General features: G+C 37.5%; 1 protein-coding gene across 13 annotated transcripts in view; it reads right to left on the minus strand.

Moving 5' to 3' along the window:
- The window catches only part of LOC105923295 (neurexin-1a), a 400,667-nt gene that overhangs the window by 64,045 nt on the left and 314,199 nt on the right, over nucleotides 1-22,423 (minus strand). For all 13 annotated transcript variants that reach the window (XM_036126148.1, XM_036126143.1, XM_036126142.1 and 10 more), the window contains one exon: nucleotides 2,668-2,839. In XM_036126148.1, the coding sequence (XP_035982041.1) occupies nucleotides 2,668-2,839 (172 nt within the window). The remainder of the gene's footprint in view (nucleotides 1-2,667; nucleotides 2,840-22,423) is intronic.

Consider the following 22,423-nt stretch of genomic DNA (forward strand, 5'->3'; position numbering starts at 1 on the left):
CTGAGAGAATAATGGCTTTGTGTGCAAGGGAAGAAGGGAGGACCACGCCGTAATTGTGATTAGATGTAATTAGTTTGCTACAGGCCTAATAAGGTAGCTGGACTTGGCATTGTCACTAAAATGTGATTGGTGGGGATGAGGTTGATCATTTTGTCCAGCAGCATTTAAAACCCATTACTTGCAATGGGATGATTTATGTCCATACAATCCACCTTTTAGGATACATAGAGCAGAATTTGAAAGTCAAATGTTGCGAAGTTCAGTTGTGACATGTTCGAAGTCAGTAAATGGTCAAATTTATATCAACATTTATCTAATTTTAAACTCAAACAAGTGCAATTAGATTTCCATCGGAAGAATTAAAGCCTGAAGGGACAGTTCAGATTCGGAGGCTTTGTGAAGTTATTAGTAATAATTACTTTACTTCTCTTGGACCGGTGATACATATTATATTTGGTAAAAAGAGAAAGAAATCCTCAAGTGGTGGTGGGGTGACAGAAGGAGAAGCCCATTGTAGCTATGTTTCGGTTAACATAGCTCACCATCATCAGGGTGTAAATGTGTGTGTGTGCATGGGTAAATGACTATAGTGTAAAGCGCCTTTTGGGTCGTTGGACTTGATAAAGCGCTATACGAGTAAAAGCCATTTACCATTTACATCCATTGGATACAACACTATATTACTAAATATTTACTCCCTACAATTTCACCAGAGACTGTTCATCTTACTTTTGGGGGATAATCCTGAGAAGAATAAAGCAGGAGAGTGACAGATGGATCGGTGCAGCCACGGCAATAATGCTTATGCTGTACCAATCCATTGTGGTGAAGAGAAAGTTGAGCCGATGGGTTAAGCTCTCAATATACCGAACGGATGCTATTTTAAATAGGTAAAGGAATAATACAAATAATGACTTAATAACTTAATTTCAAGAAATCAAAACTGGTATTGAAAATATTCTTACTGTAGTGTATGTGATATCAATCCATCTTTTTTCTGTTCACTTATAAAGGGTTGTGATTGCACCCTGAACTGGTCACCAGTCCACCATAAGGCCAAGATGCATGCACACACTTCCAGTTTAGAATCATCATTAACCTAACATGCTTGTTTCTGAAATGTGCAAGGCAGCTGGTTTACCTGCAGGGAAACTATTCATGGAGAGAATGCGTAAACTCCTCACAGAATGATCCCAGCTAAGATTTAAACTGGCAATCCTCTAGCTGTGAGGCAACAGTGCTAACCACAGGAGCCACCTTACAGCACGCATGTTTAAATCTAGAGACAGGAGCATGACCGCATTTAAATCTGCTTCACATCCTGTCACGACCACGTCAAAAGCTTTCAGTTTCCCCCATCCACCCCAGGCAAACTGCGAGGTTTGGGTTGCAGTCATACAACCATCTATCATTTAGATGAATGCACAATTCTCAGCTGAAAGGTCACTAAAGATTATGAAGACAAGAGACAGGTTCTGTTTTGCCTGTTTGCTTTGTTGCATACACATTTTATGCATGCTCACAGTTTAGCAAATGTGGTAGAGCAGCTTTTGCTTTTCTGGAACAACAGCTTGCACCTTCAGATTGGGACTTGGATCAGTCTCTGTAGCTTTTGTCAAAGCCTTACAGCAGGTAAAAAGGTTAAGAGACTCGTCAACACAGACGCTAGCATTGAAATTTGATTAACTGACATTTTAAGACTTTACAGAAACATACCAGTGTTGCTGAGTGGTACTGGTTCACCAGCAAATTACTGCATATGTGTTCACCTTAAATATAGTAACATAAGGTTGACCTTTCTAGAAAACAATTCTAAGGTTCAATCGTTAATGCTTAGAAATACCACTTCTTCTACTTTAAACACACAGTTCTTCTTGCAGTTACGTCCTAGCCATAACACAGGGCTGCAATTACTACATTCATCTTCCGCTGTCATGTAAAGTGTGTTTATAAAAAGCGCTACACAAATGAAATTATTAGCAGCACTAATGACTAAGAAAATTAACACAACTGTGATTTTGCATGAGTAAATGTGGTTCATGCTGTCAAAATGATGGCTATTTAAGTGCATTTTTATGCTTAAACTAGGTATGTAAGATAGTTGAATCATCTACGTGGTACCTAACTCTCCATAAGTACCACATTTACTCTGATGTTATTACAGGCTTGCCTAACACAATGTCACTAATCAATCAATCAACTGTATTGATGAAGAAATAAATATATTAAATGGCATGCAATTACCTGCCACAATAAAAGTGGTAATTTGTCAGGGAATAGTGTATTGATTTGAGCTCCTTAAAGTGTACACTGTAGGGGGATTGGAAGAGTATAATACAGACATGGAGACAGTGACGTCGGCTTTCCTTGGAGACCATTTATTACTTAAGGCTCTGAAGTAGGAAGGTGCAACTTCAGGTTTAACTAATTTTGCAAACGTTGTTTAACAACATTATCTTAACTGTTATCTAGTGATAAAACTCAGCAACACTGGTAGGATTCCAAACAGCAGCTGAAAACAGAAGCATAAATAGCAATTAAAGCACATGCCAGGTTAACATAAAAAAACATCCTTACAGATAAGACTTTAATAGCTGGCTTGATAACATCTAGGTCATTGCTATAGGCAGCAGCAAATGCAATTGTAGGCAAAGCGGTGGGACTCACCTGTGGGGTAACGCTCAATGACTGGCAGGTCATCCACCTGCAGAGTGGCATTACCCCCACTCCTTGTAAACTTCACTATATGGTACTTTCCATCATTTACAAATTTTGATGTCTCCTCAATGTTTATGTCATCTGTTCCCACGTTAAATACTACAGCAATGTTTCCCTTTTCCTGAAAGAAAAAGAGCACAGAAAACAAAACACATGTTTTAGTAATGATGCCTTTTTACTCATCTTCTCTCAAATAAAATGTTTCAGACGTTTAACGTTTCACAATTCCCATTTTATTTTGTGTTTGAGTATTTTTTGTAAGTCATATTTTTAATGGCAGGGACGCCGGACAGATTATTGTGAATGTATGCTAATAAAACTTTTGATTTCCGTGTGCTTTCATGATGTTCTCTGGTTGATTATTTAAAGATCAACCTCAGCTTCTTTGTTTCATTCTTTATCCAATCACATTAATACCCTGGCAGCTTAGAAACGCAGATGCAAATATCTTTTAAGCATACAAATGCAAACAGAACAGTCGGACTACAACAATGACAGACAGGAAAGCCAGGAGAGAATGCCACAGCAAAAGAACATTCCGTCATTGATTTACAAAATAATAATTTCACAAGAAAGTGGATAAAGGAATTTAGACCAGAGTGACCATGCCTCAGGCAAGTGACTGTGAATGGATTTCATTTTAAGTAGAGTTTTTCATACTGTAAACTTATCTCATCACCAGCCACCACTGATGAAATATATAGAACTTATTATGGATGTGGATGAACAACGCGTTGATAAAGGGAATATGTACAATTTGTCTTTCAAACCACTCAAAAGCAAACTTTCATAACTCTAAATTAAAGAATGGTGGATTACATTCAATCACTTTGGTCTATGACTTTCTTGGGTTTTCAGTTTTCTTTTCATTTAAAACAACAACATTTTAATATTCAGCCTTTGCTGATTTCACATGTCACTTCAAGTGCATTAAATCAAACTCGCAAAAAAATATAACCCTGACTAATTGTTATAGAATGTTTACATATTCTTCAAAATATAAATAAATAAATAAATGCACTAATCAAGCATAACATTGATTAGTCAAGTGACTGCTGATGACAATTTCATCACCCACCTGTGGGGTGGGGTATATTAGACTGCAAGTGAACATTTTGTGGTCAGAGTTCGAAAAAGTAGGGAAAAAGGGGCAAGTGTAAGATTCAGAGTCAATTGCACTTGTCACTGTTAAAATTGGCACAAGGAAGGAACAGTGATAACTGGGTCATGGGTGGGCAAGGCTCACTGATGGCCATTGGGAGCAAAGGCTGTCCCTTGTCTTTCAATCCAGCTAATAAGCTACTGGTTCTAAGAAAAAAAAATCAGAATACACAATGTAATGCAGCTTGTGTTGTATGGGGCTACATACTAGTCAAGGTGTTCATGCTGGTGATAATAGTATGCCTAATCACTGTATATAGGAAAGGAAATAATTTTGGCTTAGAATCACACAGTCAATATGTTACTGGTAAAAGTTTTCTTTTGATTTCCAAGAATGGAGGAGCATTAGCGGTGTAGCAAGATCTTGCATTAATAAAACAATATACTATTTCTTGTTTAAGTTCTAGCTATCCAGTTGCTGTCACCATGTGACTTAATTTGGTGAAGCAAGTGTAAACTATTATTATGAGTCCCAGATAGAAAGGTGGGTGATTTAAGCTTGGCACCATGTATCTATATCTTGGGCTCTTATTTTGAAACAATAAAGACAGTGATTTTTGAGTTGCTCTGTTGTGCTGACACAGATGACTAATAAGGACTGGTTGTCGACTGGCTGACAGGGTTCGGTTACATAAGCCTTGAAAATGCCTCCACCATTTTCAAATAGTTTGCGTGACAGCATTTCATGTACATGGTAGAAAGAAGACACAGTGACAGACAAGAGAAGAATGATTTGTAAGCATGGGAAGAATACTGTCATTGGGTAGCTGATAGCAACGGACAACACTGACATAGGTATCTGCTTAGTAGCTTCCTATCTCCACCAAGTTAAAGGGCTATTTCACAGTTTTCTATTAAATCTGGACTGTTACCTGTGGGGGGGAAAAAAAACTATAGTCATTATCAAATGGGGATAATTTACTTTCCCCAAAAATATAAACGAGTATTATTTTGTCTCATTCAACTTACTGAGGAAACAACAACAGGGCTTTACCCTAAAAAACATAGCAACTATGAGTAATAGATGTATTTGCTGTATGACAACAAACACATCACTTAGATCTTCAGGGTTTAGTTTAGATGGTTTCTGCAAAGTAACCACAAGTTTTATTCTGTTTACTAGTGTAACTGTGATCCAATTGTGTTTCTAACAGTCTCCTCATAAAGTGTCATTTAGCACCATATACTCTGTGAAAAGCTTTTGTCACAGTTTCCTTTTCTATTGCATAAGAATTGCATAAAGCTATTCTGCAATTTTAAGTGAATTTTCTGTAAGAATGACCATATATAAACCCACAGTGACATTTATTCCCACTTCAAGTGGCTAAATTATAAATATGCGTACAATATTGGGTGCAAAAGCCATTATTTTTCAACATTTTTAAGGTTTGCCCTGTTGAAAACATTAAGTTTAATATAGTATTGACATGAAATAGTCTGAACGCCATGGTAAAATTGAAAGAGCTGTTTGAATCCTTCAGAAAGAAAAATGCAGCAGGTTATGAGTCCAGGAGGGTTTTCAGAAGGTTTTAAAATAATTAGAAATTAGCCATTCCAATTTACAGAAGTGGAGAAAGTGTAAAAAAACTGCCAACATACATACCCAGGCTTAACCTTCTAAGCAAGCACAACCTGAAAGCAACATCCCAGATGCACAAAAGTCTAAAAAAAACTTAAGACCCAGCTCAACCAACAAAGAACCCACCACGAACTGTACCACATATCAGACAGTGCTTGAAGAATACATCAGACAGTTTATATATATATATATATATATATATATATATATATATATATTATCTTCTCCCTATATAGACCATGTTCTCCCTGTGCATGCATGGGTTCTCTCCGGGTACTCCGGCTTTCTCCCACAGTCCAAAAACATGACTGTTAGGTTAATTGACCTCTCTAAATTCTCCTTAGGTGTGAGTGTGTGCGTGAATGGTTGTTTGTCCTGTTTGTCTCTGTATTACCCTGTGATACAATGGCGACCTGTCGAGGGTGTACCCCACCTTTCGCCCATTGACAGCTGGAGATAGGCACCAGCCCCTCTCGCGACCCCAATAGGGATGAGCGTGTAGGAAAATTGATAGATGGATGGATAAATCAGAACTGGAGCCCACAGTTATGAATCTTACAGCTGAATGTGACGTATCGGACCAGATAACTTTATATTCAAGCCAAACCACAGTGTTGCACTTTAAAAGATTTATTTTAAAATAGTAAACCAAGTCCTGGTACAGATAGACAAAACTTCTGCATGCATCTGAGAATGGACAGACATGGCTGAGGCTTAAAGCAGGTCCCCAAGGCAGGATTGATGACAGCCAGGCAAACATGTCTGTCGGGGCTTGGCAAGGTTTGTGCTCATGAGATGGTCCAGGTCAGTGTCCAGAAAATCAGAAGCCGAGGTTAAGGCGTGGCAAGGAAATTCAGAACATGGAAAGGCAGACAAATAAGGCTAAATATCTACTCAAACACAGGCTTTCAATAATCTAGCAATCTCTGGAAGGAGAGGTCCCGTATATAAAGACCCGAAGAACAGGTGAATGGAATGCGGCTGATTGTATAACCGCTGGAGGAGTGCAGGTGCAGCTGATCACGCTGATAAGGTGAAGCACAGTCAGCCGGCAAAAATCATGACAAGAAACTACATTTTCTTGATATCTTTAATGGAGTAAAACAAGGTTATTTTTTTGTTAAGTGCCAATAAACGGCTTTGCTTTTCAGAGATAAGAAATTTTGATAGTGATATGTGAACATTTATTAATAATAAACTCAATTTATAACGGCATGTCCCAGTTTTTTCACGATGAGATTCATTACCTTGTTTTTTATGCAGTCTATTCATAAAAACGGTAAGTGAATTATATAGCTAATATTAGCTTTACCTGCTAAGCCCTTTTGTGTAAAGTTGCCATCTGGCACTCTTATTCACTATAAACATAAATAATCCTCTTAAGTGTCTCTTTATACGACAAGTCAATCTGTGAAGTTTCCAGGCTCCTTAAGTTGTAATGAACGCCACCTTCATTACACAGACTGCATAAACTCTAACTATGGCGAAATGACACAAAAAACTCAGAGGTTTGGGAGTCATCTTATCCACAGTCTCCTCCACATAATGAGTATTAGTTTTAATAAGCTTCTTTTACAGTACATGATCGAAGTGCCTCAATCCTCCTGTTTAATCCATTGAAGACGAGCGCGTGCAGTCTACTGCTCTCTCCGCTTATGAGCTGCAGTGAAAGCAGCATCTGGTCGGAGGCTCAGCCTAGTATAGCGGCGCAGCACTTTGCATGTCATTATCCAGTCAGCACAGCCAATATGCGGCCGCTTCACCACCTCTCTTTCCAGCTCTCCCATGTGCACAAACTCACTCCTTTTCTGAGTCCGCCACTAAACCAACATAAGTATGCACGCACCAAAACCCCAGCCCCTTGAAGTGCACAGAGAGTCGGGTATGTCAGAACAGCCAGAAGCCAGAGCGCAATTAAAGCCATTTGTAATGTGTCACACCACGTTACCAAAACGAGGACAATAGTATGCTGTGTAATGTAATTTCTACAGATTATATAATCTGATCCAGTGAAGCTACAGAGCTAACATAATTTACTCAGTGCTTGCAGGCCCTAACACTGACCATCTGAAATTGAAAAGCAAACAGATGCAACAGCTATAGTCATATGTTCAGACCTGACCCAGGGTTAATCTGCAGACACGTTTGCTGTTGTAAAATCTTGTCATAGTTAAACTGTGTCATTCACAAAGATGCACTCTTCCACCATAAAACATTGATGAATGAGGTTCTCAGTAGGAGGAAGCACAGGAAGAGAGCAGACACCAAGAGCATATGGTATAATCAGACTTTACGCTGAGGCTGATTTTTACTGAATTCTCTGAATTTTAAAGACTTGGATAATGGTATAAAAAATAACATCAAACAGGGCTTTGAGATTTAAAAAAAGAACTTTCTTTCAAGGACTAGCAAATACTGAACACATTAATTCAGAACTTTTTTATGACTATCGCTCTTGGAAAAAGAGACAGGGGGAAAAAAAAAAGTTTGAGCCGAGGCACTAACCCAATTAAAATCCTGCTTTTAATAGCCTCCTTCAATTGACTTTTAATGTTCCCTACGGTCTTGTTAATAAATTTACTGCATTTAGTCACAAACTGCCAACTTGAATTTTCAAAGCATAAAGAGGGCTTCAGCGATGGTGTAGAAAGGAAAGGAGAGGTAGATAAAAGACAGTTGAAAGGCATTTAGGGATCAGATTTAAGAAATTCAAATCGAGACAACAAAAGTGTTTATGCCCTAAGAACTTTTTTACATTTTGTAATGTAAAAACCATATATTTCAATGTGTTTTATTTGGATTTTGTCCTATAGATAAACAGAAAATTGTGGCTTTCAAATTAATTTTTACAAATAGAAAACTTATTTGTATTCACTCTCCTGAGTAAATCCTTGCCGAAACAGCTTCAACTGTTTTGGTCTTGGAGGTGCAGTATGTCTTTACTGGCTTTATGCACCTATAGACTGAAAATGTTGTCTTCCATTTGTAAAAATTGCTCAAGCACAGGCAGATTGGATGTAGCGCATATGGGAAGATCAATTCTCAAGTCTTACCAAAGATTCTGAGATGGGTTTAAGTCTGGGCTTTGCCTTTGGCTGGGCATAGATTTACTTTCCACATAAAGTGGGAGTCCAGCACTGTTGCATCAAGAATACCCAGCAGATGAAGTTCCTGCACCTACTCAGGGTGCTCAACTTGCTTAAAGAGCTGCTGATCCAGTTCTACAGACTCATCATCCAGTCTGTCCTCTGCTCATCCATCACTGTCTGGTTTGGATCTGTCACCATGGGGCCAGACTGCAACGGACTGTCAGGAATGCAGAAAAGGTCATCGGTGCCAACCTGCCTTCTATTCAGGACCTGCACATATCCAAAGTGAGGAAACGGGCCAGAAACAGCACTGCAGATCCATTTCACCCCGATCATATCTCGTTCCAACTTCTCCCCTCTAGTAGGTGTACAGAGCACAGTAAGTCAAAACTAACAGACTTGGGGACAGCCCCTTCCCACAAGCCATCACTCTAATGAACAACTCACTCTGACAATAACAAAAAAAAAAATGCTGGTCATTATAATATAATAATAATTGGATTGCATAACAAATCCATCTGCCTGACTTAAAAGAGCAATAACTGATATTTCACCACTAGGTGGTGCTTGGCAGCAGAAAGACAGCATCATCTTTCAGAGGAATATTTAAAGTGAAGAAGTAAGTATCTCATAAGCTTATAATGCTGTTAGCAAGAGAATGTGCTGGGGTGCTCTTTGCTATGTTGCTCCAACACTGCGGTCCACTGATGGTGGTAAATTAGGGCAGGGAGGGGCTAAGCCCTGAATAGGAGCTGTTCACATGCACGTACGTGCACACGCGTCCTGCCTGGCTATGTAAACAAGAAACTGGAAAACAGCGCAGAGTTATCGGGCAGAGAGCAGAGAGCTGCCCGACAAGTAGAAGGTGCTGCTCTAGTAACGTAATGTTATTTAGGATAAATAAATAATAGGATAGAAATTGAATAAACATGAAAAAAGTGGAGAAATTTACAAAGAATATATAATAAACAGGTGAGAAAGTATTTTCTGTATTGCATACAGTATAATCTAATCTGTGTGTATGTATTATATGTTACCAATTTGTATTGAATAGGAGTGTAGGTAGGCACAAATAAGCTACTCCTTTGGGGCATAATTGAAAATATTGCATTGAGTATTTTCCAAACTCTGTAATAAAATCTTTTGCTCAATAAATAAACAACTAATAATGTCAGTAGCCTAAAGAGTCAACTATTAGTCTGCATGTGTGATGCCATCTATCTCTGGCGTTTGATTGCTGCATGGAGCGCTTCTCACCAGGCTGGTGCATAAAGCACCGAGACTCGCAGAGAAAAAGCGGCATTGATCTGCAGCAATATGCTTCAGAGTCCGTGCATTTGCACCATGATCCGAGGATCAATTTACTTTTCAACACTCCTCTATTGTCCTCCCAGAGCTGTGCATCGGACAGCGCTGCTGTTCAGTTAATGTTTTTTATCCATCTTTTTTCTCCATTTTAAGTCAGTCGTTTTATCAAATACAACTGATTTATACCAGCAAGCAATTCCAGTAAAATGCAGACAGGTGAGTGCGCAATAATAACAAATAGATAAAGTAGTAAAATGATGGGTGGGTAAAAATAAATAAGCAAATCAAAATAATAACGAGGATGTAAATAAGGTGCATTCAAATGTTGTGATGTGACAATCAATTAATTTAGTTAAGTTTGATCATCATGGCACATTTCTTAATCCAGTCTAATCGGTTAATTTCTCCCCTTTCATTACTAGGAGGGCATTTTTTTGTACTGTCTACCAATCACAGTTCTTGAAAGACAACATCACACCAAGCAACGGGGTCAACCACACCTTTTCACTAACATAAAGGCTTCTGTCATTTCCTTACTCAGAGTCACTCTCAGCAACTAATTGAATCACTCTTACGATAAGACTCTCTGAGAGGACTAAGAATCTTGGTGAATACAGGCACAACTAATAGTTTTCCTGTCAAAATATCTTCCCACCTGAGCTGTGAATCTCTGCAGCTCCTCCAAAGTTACCAGGGGCCTCTTGGCTGCTTCTCTGATCAATTCTCTTCTTGCCCGGCCTGACGATTTATATCGATGGCCATGTCTTGGTAGATCTTGCCATCCATTTTCCACTTTTCAAGTGATAAACACCGCACATGATTTCATTTAGGCATATAGGCAAATACTTGAGATTTTTTTTTTTTTACAAATACCATAGCAAGATGCTGTCTTGAAGACACCTGAAGATGCGACCAGTAATGTTTTTAGAACTGTTTAGACCCCATCTTTCGTGCATGTTAATTGTGTCCACTCTATCAGCTATGGCCTCTGTTACGTAAACTGTAGTAAAAATTGGATTAAAATATTTTGCCCACATCAATCGAATACATCCTAAAACTGGATTGACTTGGCCAAATAGTTCAATGATAGTTTTAGCAGTAAGAGGAGTCTAATCCTGAAGCACTAATGGGGTGTAGGCTTATGTCAGGGAGTGATTGATAGATTCTTACATAAGCCCAGCCCATTACACCCAGTACAATTTAAGGGGTGCTCACTTGGTAAGTGCTAGTCCCCACAGGGCTGCCCCCCCAGGAATATACCGCATAGTGCACACATACTGCACCCGAGGAGCTCAGCCCTGCCTAACACTCGGCACGCTGCTTTGATTAATTGCTCATCAGGCTGCAATAGAGTTTAATTAACTGATGAAGTTGATCCACAATTCTCCTCTAATCTGCTCTTTTTTTATGCTTCTCATCCTTGCAGCTGGAGGGTGGAGTAGCGGCAGCACCACTCAGAGTGTCAGTTTGTCGTTAAAGCTCCCCATCTGCACTCATTATACAAACACAGATACTTGTTATACCAGCTATAAAACTGCACAACATCCTCAACAGACCAAGTGTTTTTTTTTTTCTGTAGTCATTAGGTGTGTTGAGTGGCATCACTTTTTTCTTCCAATCATGTCTATAAACTATGTTTGAACAGATGTGGTGAACGCCTCAAGCATTTTTTTTTTCAAACGACAGATACAACTTACTGGAACCTGCTTCTAACAGGATGTCCATGAATAACACAACACTGATTAATAAATCAGGCTCTCATAGTGATATTTTTTGTTAAAACGATATGGTACGCTGTTTACAATATGCCTAAGGCTCAGACAAACCAAGCGCAAAATGAGCCTAACCATGTCAGCAGGATGCACTGATTTTGCAAAGCTTCATTGGGATGGGCTTATTTTTTCCTGTAAAAATGTTAAAAAAAGAAGGATGCAGAAGACATATTACAGACTTTGTTGAGCCACCCCTCCGATTTGTGCAAAAAATGAACACCGCAGCTTAGTCTGTCCTAATGTTTTGCTTGTTCATGAGCAATTCGCATTGACAACCACTGTGCTCCTGTCACATTCTGTATCCAATCAGTCTGACGCCACGGGACAGAAACACGTCTCTCTCCACTGTGGATGTCTGTGAGGGGTGTCTGCTGGCAGGTGAGAGAGCACCTCCGTCATCCCCTCGATATGAAATGTGTTTGTCTCTGCAGGATGTGTGCATGTTGAGGGGATGTTACACTCTCTGTTGAAGCTAAATGTCTTTATGCAGCTAGCACTGGAATACTGTGCTCTGCACCTTATCTTTTAATTACTTCTGACGGTCTTTGTCTTCATTTTTTTAAGCAAAGCTTGGCTAATGAAATTAAACAAGAAACCTCAATAATTAGGACAAATAAAAATGGATTTTTCTTTCTGCCTGAACAACATGTGGCCCTTATGTCGAACATTATACAGTAATTTATTTCAACGGAAATAACAAGTGTAGAAAGGGGAATAATAATTCAATAAATTGAGGATGAATCAGATTTTACAGTCCGACAGTCAACTTCCTATTTCAAACAAATGTGGCAAAATCTTGTATTTAAAAAAAAGGTGGTAAATAATTGTAACAGTTAAAATGTACATGTAACGAGTTTTTCAGCGACACCCTAAATGGCCAGCATAATCACTTGCGGGAAGGCAGTAACTTACAATTTACGCTGTGCTCATTTTATGATAACCCAAATAGACATGATTAAAATTGAATATTAGTAACATATTTACAGTTTTGCTGTATCCTCCTATTACCTATACCATACCATCCATCGATCTACTGTCTATACTGCTTCTCCGCGCTGTGTCACAGGAAGACTAGGGACTATCTCAAGTGGTCATTGGGTGAGAAGTGGGCTCCACCCAGGACAGGTCGCCAGTCCATCACAGAGCAACATAGAGACACACAGGACTAACTATGCACACACACTCACACCTTAGAGCTATTTGGAGAGACCAAACAACCACATTTTTAGACTGTGGGAGGGGGCTGAAGTACCTTCAGAGAACCCATGCATTCACAGAAAACTCCATACAAAAAGACCCCAGGCCAGGTTTGAAACCCTGGACCTTCTTGCTGCAAGGCAACAGAGCTAACAACTACATTTATTATTAGGATTTCTATATAATTCCACTTTATACATGAAAAATAAAACATAGCAGTGAAGATCTTTGAGTACTAATGTATCCAGAAATTTTAATATATATCTTTATCATCTAATAATGCATTTATTATTTTATTTGTTGCTTGACCATTGTGTTCTAATACATGTTTTCATTTTATGCCGTTCCTATCAAATTAATACTACATGCCCTTAAAAAGAACATTTTAAAATGTTATCTACTTGCAAGAGTTATTAAAAGTGTAAGAATAGTTCACAAGATCAAGATTAAGGCAGCCCTAACAGAAAGGGCAAATTTTAAACAGCATGCCTTTTACAGGAAAAGTGTCATAAAATTATGAGTGACTCACTGTTCGTATTAACTAAGGAAAGTTCTCCTAAAGATTTCAAGAGATCATTTAAAGTTCTCCACATTTTGATCGAAAGTTGACTGTAAGTCCATGGCTATGTGTTATAAAATGCAGAGTTTTTTTTTTTTTTTTTTTTTTTTTACCATCCTATATATTTTGGTGATAAATGAGTTCATATGCCTGGAGCTCTTCTAATTTCAGATTAAGTCTGCTGGCTAAAGTGCCTAATTATCAGCAAAGTTGGACTGATTCCAATACCAAGGTACTCTATCAAGTTGTTCTCTCAGGGGGATGTTCTTCAAAGACAAAATTTATAAATTATTAGGCAACAGCAGTTTGAAAGAGGGGGTAGATTAAAAATAGATATAACGTTGTTTTATCGTTATAGGAGTTACGGCATGGCAAAATATACCCTCTTTAAGTCCAACATTTTATGTACCATATGCCTGGGGTTGCTATCCTGCTAGACACTGTCTCCAGTCTTTTGCATCCAACAGGTTTCCCTCCTTCACTGCTCTATATGAAAGTACACTGACTCTAACCAGTTTACCTGTCCCAGCTGAAAATAAAACAACATTACAGCATCATTTTACCACCACTATGTTTCAATCAGGATTGCGTGATCAATAATAATATGTTTTTTTTTTTTTTTTTTTTTTTTTTGATGTACGGAATATTTTCCTTATAGAAAAAAAATACAAAAAAAATTTGAATTTCGGTGTAATGGATTGTGCCCCTTTCAATTTTAAAGCTACACCTTTGTTTAATAAAGAAAGACATGACTGAGTCTATGACCTACTGTTACATCTCACTGAGGTTAGATTAAAATAATCTTTTAAACTACGGGCCATTTATACAGTAAAAATCTAAAATTATCAGAGCAGGTTACTTTCTTTTTCATAACCACTGTATAATCCTGCAATCTTTCTTTTTCTTTTTCTTTAAACAAGGTTGTAAAATGTGACCTATTTAGTATCTTTTGCTTACAGTATTGGAAGATGGAATTTGACAGCATTCAAGCGTCAAACAGGGAATTTACTGCAGTTTTCTTTTTTTCTTTTTTTACCTCATTAGAAGTAGCGGTATTAAGGCCACATTCAGCTAGAAGTAACCGAGGTGTCAGTAAAGGGAGCTGATCGGTGGCACTGTTCAAAAGGCACAGATCGTCTTTTCCTGCAATGGCATTTGCTGCCTGTCTAAACTCTTTCTCCAGCTCCTTCCAGCCTGTGACATATTCCATCAAGTGAGGTCAACAGATATCTGAAATTTCGTTCTCTCTCCCTCAAAGAAATCAATTCAGGTTTCAGGTGATTCTCCTGTCTGTCCACTTGTGACAGCTGGCTCGCAGTCGGGGTGAGTCGACCTTCATCTCTGTCCTCTCTGTGAGGACTTCCTGTATCCCCCTGAGCATAGTCACAGTCCAGCTCAACTCATCTGCACGATTCATACTGCATGCCTTACTGCCCAAATAGGATCACATACTATCAAGTGCACTCTCAGGGAGATTGGAGATAGCACAATCACTTAAGTAAGAAAAATGGAAATGCATAGTGGATGGAGCAGAAGTGGCAACATATGCTTGAAGGCAAAGGAGAGATATGCTGTAACCATTTCACATCATGACTCAAACAGACACTGAAAATTATTATCTTTGTCATAATACTTAATGGGACAAATATTTTTGTTTTGTCCTCTCCAAGTTAATTTTCTTACATGTTCCTCTTCCCCTGGATTTTCTCATTATGTATTATTTGACAGCAACGATATTCTACCTAAGCATGTCACATTCCTACACATTTACAAAGTTATTCACTTTCCAGAATTTCTAGACTATGTTTTCTATTTATCAGCGCACTCAATTCATGACTCAGCAAATTTACATGCTTATTAAAAAACAGTTATCTTGCACAGTCCTACCCTAATTTTAACTGAATTCCAAAAAAAAAAAAAAACTTGAATCCAACACAAGTGTTGTACCAGTTGGTGGAGAATCTAAGCCCTACATGTAACAAATGCCCCTTTTTAAAAATTAACTTTTTGTTGTTAAATCCTAATTTTAATCTATCAACCGCATGGGGCGGTGGACAGATGAGTGTCTTTAGAAACTTTATCCTTCCATGTGACTTCACGCTGGTTTTTAATTTTTTACTTAAAGATTCCCCTCAGGGTACAGCTCTCTGGGCCCATCGCTAATCAGCGTTTTTTTGTGTGTCATTCTTCATTCAATCAAATTTATTCATCCTATCTGGCAGTCAAAGTAACACTCCTGGCAGTTTAGATGCGCAAGTACAAATATCATTCACACATGATGCAAACTGAAGAGTTAGACAACAACAAAGATAAGACAGGAGACAACAGTACATTAAAAGAAATCTTTGCCATTTATTTACAAAATAATACTTTCATTAGGCTGTTGCTGGGGGAGATAAATTGAAAAAAGACTGGACTGATAAGACTTTAAAGTCCAGCAGCAGGCGAGTGACTGTGGATGGGTTTATGTTCAAGCATAACCCGACCTAATAATCATATGTAGCATAAAAGTTAAGGAGCTGCACTCCAAAATATCCAAAAGAATAGGGATTATGAATGAGTAAAACATTTTTCTTTTAGATACTATACCTTTTATACTAATTTTAATGATGTTCAAATAGGTAAAAACAATAAATATTTCATTTGCACTGAAACTTTATTATTGCTATTTTGTTTTGTGCTTTAGTCAATTGCATTTTCTTAAAATATCTTTCATCTTTATTTTGTTTCCTGTGGGAAGCAACAAAGGGTAAAAAGACAATAAAGAGTACAATAATTTGTGTAGACCCAATAGGTGTCAAACTTATACATACACCTATTTTAATGTTATGGGGTGAAGTGCAACTTTGTGTTGCATTAGGTTCAAACTGGGTCAGGACTTAGCCTTGGTTGATACTCCATTTTTAGTTTATTGAAATGGTATGGGTACAATGTAATACAAGTTATCCAGAGTCCAAGTCACCTGTTCATAAAAAGAAAACTGCAATGAAACCCTTCCTGGAGAAAGTAAACTCATTCTCAATGCAAAACACCCTGACATGTATCTGAACCAAGAGAACCAGCAAAGCTTTAGCCTTTTGCCACATCTATCATAGTGGCAGTGAACAAAGGGAATTTGACCTTCAACAGCAGCATATGTTGTAAATATTGATAAAGTATCTTTCTGTAAAAAAAAAAATTATTAATAATAATTAATAATAAAGTCACTTCATCAGCTGAATACATCTTATTGTGTGGTGATTGTATAACTTGCCAGGAATTCCATTTATTCCTGTGACTTAAATATAAAATAAAAAGTCATGATAAGAAGCGAGAACATCAACACAAATCGATAAACCAATCTTACATCTGGGAACTGGATGCTCTCTCTTGTGGCAAAGAATGTTTTTTAAGAAACAAAATGTATCATCTCTTTTTTTCTAAAATATAGTCTTCTTCCTTTTTGCTATGATAGCAATTAACCACAATCCACATAGAGGTTAAAGATGGAATAGTATTTAGGCTTGTCAACAACGAAATCCAAACTTGAAATTAATCACTTCCTAAATCCTCTTGCTTTCATCAGAATGACAGCTCGTACCATTTCAGGTCAATGGAATCCGCTTTTCTGTTACTCTGTAAAGCAGACATATTTAGTGCAAGCTGCCCTTAATCTACATTTTCCTGATTTTTGTTTGTGAATCTATTTAAAATGTTGCACTAGGAAAGCAGAGTAAATTACAGCTTTGCCACTGAATGGAAAATGTTGAGCTAGAGCTACGGGATGTACGTGATCTGGATATCAGAATGAAAAGAGAAAGAGTTTGAATGATTTACTTTGCAGCGGCTACAAAGAACTAAGAAATGAAACTGACAATGTGATCCAATCCTACCTGTGAAGCATATGACACACAGATAATGCTATAATAAACTCATAGTTAGTTGCGATTGTATTCTTCTAAATTATGTTTGTCTAATTTTATTTACATATACTCAAAACATTTATTTGAAGGAAAGCGTGGTAGAGCGTTTTGGCTTTATTTTTTTTATTTTTTTATTTTATTTTGCAACTCCTAATAAAACTCCAAATAAATGTCTAATTAAATATTATTACACTATCATTCATACAGTGATTAATAGTTTTTGTCATTGAAAGCAGTATCAGTTTAAGATTATGACCTGATTTGAGCCCATTATGCAGTAATAGGCAGCAATTTGCTGAACTAAAAATGCCTGCTTTGAAATAATCCTTAAAAAAATGGAAATCAATCAAATTTTAATGACACAGAATGGGGCTGGGGAAATCCTGCAGTTATGGAGTGTTCAGGTGCAATTGCAACTAGCTCAACGCATCAAGGATGAAATTTATTTTGTAGATGGAAGACATAGCTTCAATAAATGTTTTCTACCTTAACATGACAATATGACGATAAGACCATGAACTGTGCAAAAAGAAAGAATTCAGCAACATCCATGCTGCAAAGCTTTTCTCTGCTACTGGCACTTATAAATAAGAGTTTAACTTTGTTGGATTTAGAGCGAAGGATGTCTTCCAACTATCTTCAGCAGCCCCATTAGCCGTAACATTGAAGCTATCTCACATTTGGCAGCAGAAGCTAGAAACTGCTGCCCGTTACATTTGCAGCACAAATTAATTCAGGGCCGCACTGCTTGCAGAAAAGGGCCTCAGAAATAGAAGTAGCTAGTACCGGCTAAGACCAGAGTTGTGAACACATCATTAAATAGAAAACATAGTGGGAGCTTGAATTGAGACAAATTTATGCAGTCGTCCACACTTTAAATTCTCTTTGTTCATTAATGGCCATCTTGCCAGTTTAGATTGTATCAAACATTTTGGTGTGAAGGTTACAGTTCATAAAGCTTGTTTCTATGGTAACGCGAGGGCAATATGTGTAGCTGTCGTTAAAAATCTGTATTTCTGCATATCTAACACACTTGTAGGTGGAAAATGAATATCAGCCCCTCTGACAATATGGATAGATTCAAACTCAGACTGAGGCCCGGGCAGCACTACATTTTAAAACAGATTTATTTTGGCCGTCTTGTTGGATTCCAGTCAAAACTATGTCATACATATGGTTTGCCAGCAGGTAACTAGAACTGTGAAATTAGGTACATTAGAAAACCTGACAATGGCTAAAGAAGTGCTGAGCTACAGATTCTCCCAAAGCAAACTTTACCCTGTGCTTTTTGTGATACTGTATACACTCATCAACTCTTTACGTTTCCTTTTAAAGTTCAGTTGAAATAGAAACACAAAAAGGATAAAACAAATGTGGAAGAAAAAAAAATACTGCTTTACTGTTAGACTGTTTTCTTTTGAGTAAAACAGTATTATACATCTCCACTTTTAAGATATAAAATAACAAAATACAAATTATTACCAATGTTTACCAATGTTTTTTTCCCCATTTTGAACTGGTAGGCTTTTATAATCTGACAGTTTGTTGGATTTTGTGCTTTTAATTTTAATTTATTTATCTTAGTATGCACAGCACTTTGGCAAATCTGCTTTTTTAAATGTACTTTAGAAATAACTTTAACTTGGATTTAAAAGTTTTCAGCTCTATTTCAGGAGCAAAACAGAGACCACATAACTTAGTGAGGTAGTGAGTCCACTAATACTTGCCCTAAGGTTGAAAAAGATTCCCTGCTTTTTGTTTTAAGCCTTGATTGATGTCCGTGTAGAGCTCTACAAGTTAGAGACAGGCTCTTATATTGAAATATAGTCATACATGGAATACCCCAACGTCCCTGATTTCAGATTTAGCATAGGACACTGACCAGCCAGATTGATAATGTGTTCATGTCTAGTTCTGCACATTGTCAATTTGACATTGACATTATCTGGGACTGCTCCATTTGAATCCGTTTGGGGAAAGGAGGGAATTTCAGCAGAACTCTCTGAGCTGATTGGGCGAAGCCACACCCAGCAACCAAAGGTTGGTTTTAGCCAATCATGGTATCAAATTAAAACATAAGTAGCAGACGCTATGAGAAATCACAAAAAGGTAAGCTAGTCAAGGCGCTTCTTGTTCTACTATCAAAAAAGAAATTGTGGATTCTTTCAAAACAGATGTGATAGTAGCCGTTTCACATGCGTCCTCCTGTGCTGCCGTGCTTGTGTTGGTTTGGCTGTGGACTCAGCAACATATATACCAGTAACACAAGTGGTCAAACTCCCTTATGACCAAAATTATATAAAGATGGCAATTAATTCATTTTGATTTTATTGTGGTAGAGCTATCAGAAAAATGGAAAATGAGGAAATGTTTTTCTTTAAGAAATCTTCAACTTTCAGTGTTCTGTAATAAAAAAGGGAAAAGCTCCAATGCCAAATCCTGTTTGCAAAGACTTGATGACAAAAGGGTTGAAAGTAGCTGTAGTAGTTGTTTCAAAGATAGTCTAAATGGGGCGCTTTCCTGTCAAAGTTTCAGTTTTATATTGAAAAAAAGCATTCACATATGCGAATGAGCACTATTAATTACGGGAACAATAAGTAAGATATTTGCTGTAAAATCAACCTAAATCATTCTCTTTGTCAAGTTTTTCTCCTTTTTCTCCTTTCAAACCTAGAGTTACGGTGCAGAGTGTAGCCCATGTTTAGTTCCTGGTTTATGATCCAATCATATGAGAGTTCCCAGGGTTACCAAAACAGAGCACAGCTGTTGGTATTTTATCTTGGCAAATGAGCAGTAGTATGCTAACATGGAAGCCAGTAAGAGAGGCGGACCAGAAATAGAACAAAATACAACATCGTATACCTGTCTTGTGGAAGAAAAAATTCAACTGTTGAGTGTTGAGTAAATGGCTGGTGTTCGTGAAAGGCTTCGTGTATGTGTTATTCCTATTATAAAAACTAGGTGTCATTATAAGTTATTGTTTCTTTAATTTAATTTTAGACCAAAGATAATTGAATTACAATGAATGAGAGCCACTCCAAGTTGGAGCTTTGACCTTGATATTTAGGTGGTAACTATGAACATAATGAACATTGCATCCCGTCTGAACTGAATTCAGAACGAGTTCTTGTTAAGAATGAATGGTACAAAACAGCCAAAAGTTGTTTAGAAGAGAATTGTCTGGGTGTCGCTTTTTTTGGTTTTAAAAACTCTTCATTCCCTCCAAATCTCTTAGAAAAAAAAAATAACAATTACATTTGCAAATGTGGCTGAAAACTAAAATGTCTGCATTAGTGAGTTTGTAAACAAAGTTGTTCACATAGGTCCTTCCTGCTTGGAAAAAAAGAGAAAAGAAAACAGGTGTTTTCTACAAAGCTGCCTAGAGTTGCACTATTGCTGTGCCTGGCCAGCTATCAACAAGGAGTACAAATAAAAACACAACAGAAACCCCTGCAAGACCAAAATTGAAATCGAATTTATATAGCCAATAGCTGTTACTTAACTGGGTTAAAGTGTTTTCGGGTGCACTTTTACGAGAAGAGAGCCCTGAAGAACTTGCTTCTAATACTTCTACAACACTGGGAAGGAGCCAGGCTTTAAAATTGCCACCATCAATCAAGAGGTTTTAAACGATGCAACAAGCAATTTCATGGATGGCTTTTTTCAACTATTTCCACATTATTCCCCATCAGGCCCATGTGTTGTACCCTTTTTTTTTTTTTTTTTTTTTTCCAAACTACCTCTGTTTCGCATTGGCTGAGGCAAAACAGATAAAAAAAAAACAGAGTCCCTGCAGGGCTCTTGAGCTTATTCATGTCCAGTAACTTCTCTGTGTCCCTTTTCACATGTTTACATAGCTCAATGGTTTTCCTCTTTCCACAAAGGAGCAATTTCATCCCTGAAGAGAAATTCATTAAAACATCTGAAACAAGAAGTGTTATGAGAAGAAATTGTCCTTATTCAAACTTCATAAGAATAAGCCTCGCTCTATACTTTCGATATAAGAGAATTGGTTCCCTTCATGCATTCTTGCAAAGTATCTCTGCTCTCAGCTGTACTGACTTTCTTTTCCTTTTTTATTTTGTACATTAGGTAGCAGATCAGATGGGGTAGGGAGGTTACAGTTGGTGTATTCGTGATATTGAATCTGATCTCAATGTTTGTCTACTAGCTGTAAAATTGGAACATCCCCAATAGCGAGCGAGCGAGCGAGTGAGGAGAGATCTAATTATAATCAATTCAAGCATATTCTCAGATATGAAACTGCCAACACAAAAGCCCACAATGTGTACTGGATATAAAGAAAACTATGGGAAAAAAGGATAAAAAAGATGGTTCTCCCAAAAGCAGAAAAAACATACCTTTAACGTTATTCAAGATTTCAGCACAAAACCACTAATTCCCACGTTTGACTTAAACTCATGGTATGTGACAACGGCAAAAAACTAATTTTGCAGAAGCAATTTGGTACACAAAGCAGCGCTGTTCTACTTTACATGAAAGAGGGAATTTGATTCAAACCCAAAATAAAAGACAGGCTGATTATCATGGAGGATAGCCATGGAAATGCTTGTTTTCTGCAGTAAATTGGATATTTACTGAATGCTTGTTTTTTCATTTTTTCCTTGTCTTTTCTTGTATAGTCTGCAAATTCCTTTGTGCTGAAAACCACAGATTTTCAACGCACAAAGAAGGAAGATATTGAGGAAAAGAACACCTTGTAGAGGAAATTATACTTTTTCCCAACACCAGAATGACCAGACCTATCAGATAACAGTAAACACACATTTTTTTTTGCTGATTAATGCTTAAATACATTTCATATGAACAAAATTCAAAGATTACCATAACATTACCAGTGACTTTAGAACATTTCCTGGTTCTCAAGTTTTTTTAAAAATGGCTATACACCAATCTGCAGGGCTCTTGTTATGGAGAAGCTAGCAGGCCAGCTGCTGTGGAGACAGCAAAGATGACTGAACTGAGTGTGAATTAGGGTGTGTTTAGAGTTGGAAGCTCGGCAGCTGAGCCTTTTGCTTAGACCGGACCAGCTGGAATTAACTACAACACTAATCCTTGTACCTTGGATAACAGGATAGTGCAGTTACAGTTGCTTGTAAATTGTTAAGTAATATATT

This window comes from Fundulus heteroclitus, chromosome 22 (genome assembly GCF_011125445.2).
Source record: "Fundulus heteroclitus isolate FHET01 chromosome 22, MU-UCD_Fhet_4.1, whole genome shotgun sequence".
Taxonomy (NCBI): Eukaryota; Metazoa; Chordata; class Actinopteri; order Cyprinodontiformes; family Fundulidae; genus Fundulus; species Fundulus heteroclitus.